The sequence below is a fragment of the Sceloporus occidentalis genome, unplaced genomic scaffold (genome assembly GCF_023333645.1).
Source record: "Sceloporus occidentalis isolate IW3139 unplaced genomic scaffold, rSceOcc1.0.p SCAF_4, whole genome shotgun sequence".
Lineage (NCBI taxonomy): Eukaryota > Metazoa > Chordata > Lepidosauria > Squamata > Phrynosomatidae > Sceloporus > Sceloporus occidentalis.
In genome coordinates, this window is record NW_028316984.1 from 117479650 (window position 1) to 117482992 (window position 3343).

Genomic DNA, 3343 nt, shown 5'->3' on the forward strand with positions numbered 1-3343 from the left:
CTGTGACGTATTTAGTTCTAGTATTGTTTGTCTTCTCCAAAGCTGTATGTGAAAACATAATGCTACAAAAGGTATTTAAAATCATTTCAAAAGCCAACTTTTAAAACCTAATGAATCAAATGTTCAGGAGCAAAAACAGGCGGCTCCAGCCCACCCTTTTGGGGCAGTCTGTCCAGCCCCAAAACAATTTTGGAAATGGTTGGATTTTCAAATTTCTTTGAGGCTTCAAATTTGGGATGGAGGCTCAAAAAAGAAATTGAAAAAGTCTGTCTGCATGAGCCTCCAGCCCAAATTTGAAGCCTCATGAAGACAGACTTTTTCAGTTTCTTTTTTTAAAATGATTGTCATTTTATCATTATCTGCTAAACATGCACACTGAGTGAAATTCATGTTCTTCCTACATTGTCATTTCATTGTGAGTGAAGAGCCTGGCAAAGTTACTCTTCTGGACTGTGAATCTTAGCACTTTCCTATCTTCACACAGGGATGGCTGAAAAACTCTGGAAGTTGTAGTCAAAAAAGAACTTTCCCTGTTACTGCATTCTTGGAAGATCTTGGTTTGAAGAAGGGTTCAGATGGGGTAAATGCATGCCAGTTGTCGTCGGTCTTTCCATCGCTTGATGAGAGAAAAAGAAGATGCCAGTTTACAAACCTCCTCTCGAAAGTCTCCTCCAGACAAGAAACAGAAGAGTGGATTGATGCAAGTATTAAGGCTGCAGATGGCCATCATCACCAGGAACAAGGTGTCTGCCTGCTGAATGGCCCGAGTGGCAGCAGGCCAAATGGCTCGTAGGAAGATGCAGGTGTTCCTGGAGAGATGATAAGGGAAGTAGAGCAGAGCAAAGGTGATCAAAGCTGAGTACATGAGCTTGGTGACTTTCTCCCTTTTCTGACAGTGCTGGAGACCAGTGTCCTGGAGTTTCCGCACACTGCTGCAGTAACAGTAACAGATGGCTCCAAAAGGCAGCAAACACCCTCCAATAGAGCAGCTCACAGAGAGAGGGAGGGTGATGTAGGTAGAGCTGGAAAATATATAGAGGGAGCAAATGGTTTTGTTGTTTGGACACATCTGGGTGCTGGCAACATAGGTAACAGGCAGGCTGACCAATCCAGTCACTGCCCAAATGCAAGAAGAAATCAACCAGGAGTGTTGTTTGTTTAAGACCCAAAGAGATTTCAGGGGATGGACTATGGCCAAGTAGCGGTCCATGCTCAGACAAGTGACAAAATAGATGCTGGAGTAGTAGAACAGGTGATAGGCTGTCCGTGTTATCTTGCAAAATGAATCCCCAAAGGGCCAGTGCAGGTGGTTGAGGTGATAGTAGATCAGGAAGGGAAGGGTTAAGATCCATGTGATGTCAGCAAACACTAGGTTGCAGAGGAAAACAGTGCTTCTGTTCCAGTGCTTCACACGGAAGGTGAGGATCCAGATGATGGGGATGTTTAGCAACAGTCCCACAAGCAAGATGAAGAGAAAGGTTCCAGGGATGAGAGTCTTTTGGATGACATCCAAGAGAGCATCAGGACTTCCACAAAAATCTGCTTCTGCTTTCTGTACAAGATAGAAATAAAAAAAAGAAGGCACCTGTTTTGCTTTTTTAAAAATCTCCTAGAATTGTATGGAAACAATGGTAACAGCCTTAAAACATAGATACAGGATTTAGGCCTGTCAGTAAACACTGATTTACACATCCATATTCATCTACTGTTGACTGTAGTATGTGTGAATGAGTGCTCAAACTTTGCTGTTATGCAACAACTCAAATGTATTTTTTTTCATGGATCTGGTTTTATACATTCACCTGATAATAATCAAGAATAGAGTAATCAATGATAGGAAAATAAAATTATATACAGTACATGCAACATGAACTATCTGATCCTAAGCAGAATACAATGGGCTAGGCAGTCATAGATGGATTTTTAAAGAAAGATATTTATGATGGTTAGGTGTAGAAGTTAAAGCATGTAGCATATTTTGGGTGAATTAATGGTTCATCTGGAAGATACAGATAATCTAAGATTTAAAATAACTAATACAGGCTCATAGCACAGAAAAGAATACTCAAAATGACAAGAAAATCCTAGACAAGATTACTCAGAAGTAAGACCACTGAATTCAGTGGAGCATTCTCCTAGTAATATGGCTATAATAGGATTGCAGTCAAAGTATTTCAATTTCCTTTCACTAGCATGATTCCATGGGTTAGAATTTACAATCAATCCTAGTTGTAATAAGTAACATTAGTATCAATGATATGTATAGTAGCTAATTTTAGTTTCAAAAACCTCTATGATTATACAAACTGCAAACAGTAAAGCTAGTTTGAATCTATTTTTCAAAAGCAGCCTCCAGATATTCTTACCTGACCTGGTTCATGATCCATATTCCTTACATGTAGTGTGCTGACACAATAGTGCTGTTTGTACCTTTAATTATTCATTTGCCCAAATGATTGGCCAACTTCCTGAAATGACAGATGTGTGAGTAATGTTGCTGCTATTATGGCACTATGCCTGGTTAGGAGCATGTGGGGGAGAAGGGAGGGGGAGTGTTTGATTAGGCTGTGTGCAAATCTGAAGCTGTTTTGGTTTCTCAGAGGTAATAAGCTATTGGAAAATCTGGTTTCTTCTCTAGATTGCTTCAGCCGCTGCTACTTGACTGAGACAACAGAAAATAAGGGAATTAAAAAAAAAAATAGAATGAGAGATGAATAAATTTTAAGTAACATTGGATATGCTTGTTTCACTTTTAAAAACTTGTACTTTACATCCTTTTTTTTTTTTTTAGTCCCAAGATGTTTTGGAAGGCTTCTAGGATGATTTTAGCTCTTCCAATTAAACTGCATTTTTTTCAGTATGAAAATTGATTTTTGGAGATGAGGATGATAAGGAAAAAAAAAGGTGGAAGAAGCTGTGGGAAAACAAGGGAGTTACAATCTGTAATCTGTTCTGAGAGTCTTCATAACTGAAGAGTGGGGTATATATACTCTAGACAAACAAACAAATAAACATGAGGCATTTGTCTGATCCTACTAGTTAGTCCAAACTAGAGTTCAACCCATTGAAATGAAAGCTGAGTCAACATGAAGGTAAATTTTATTGATCCAACTGATCTGGTCTGGTTGGGACGAGGAATAGAATTCAGGTTGTTGACTCAACTACCTTTAAATTCCATTTGTTGTTGTTGCTGCTGCTGTGTTTGTTGTTGTTGTTGCTGCTGTGTGCCTTCAAGTTGACTCCAACTTATGGTAACACTATTCTAGGGTGTTTTTTGGGTGGAAGGGTAAAGTTTATTCAGATGAGTTTTGCTAGTGTCTTCCTCTTAGAGTGAAAGAGTATC

General features: G+C 39.1%; 1 protein-coding gene across 1 annotated transcript; it reads right to left on the reverse strand.

Moving 5' to 3' along the window:
* Positions 1 to 571: 571 nt before the first annotated feature.
* LOC149314539 (P2Y purinoceptor 3-like) lies at positions 572 to 2387 on the reverse strand. Its single transcript, XM_089523110.1, has 2 exons — positions 2367 to 2387; positions 572 to 1552 (listed from the first exon to the last, which is right to left on the reverse strand). The coding sequence occupies exons 1-2, from the start codon at positions 2385 to 2387 to the stop codon at positions 572 to 574; spliced, it is 1002 nt and encodes a 333-aa protein (XP_089379236.1).
* Between the last annotated feature and the right edge of the window lie 956 nt (positions 2388 to 3343).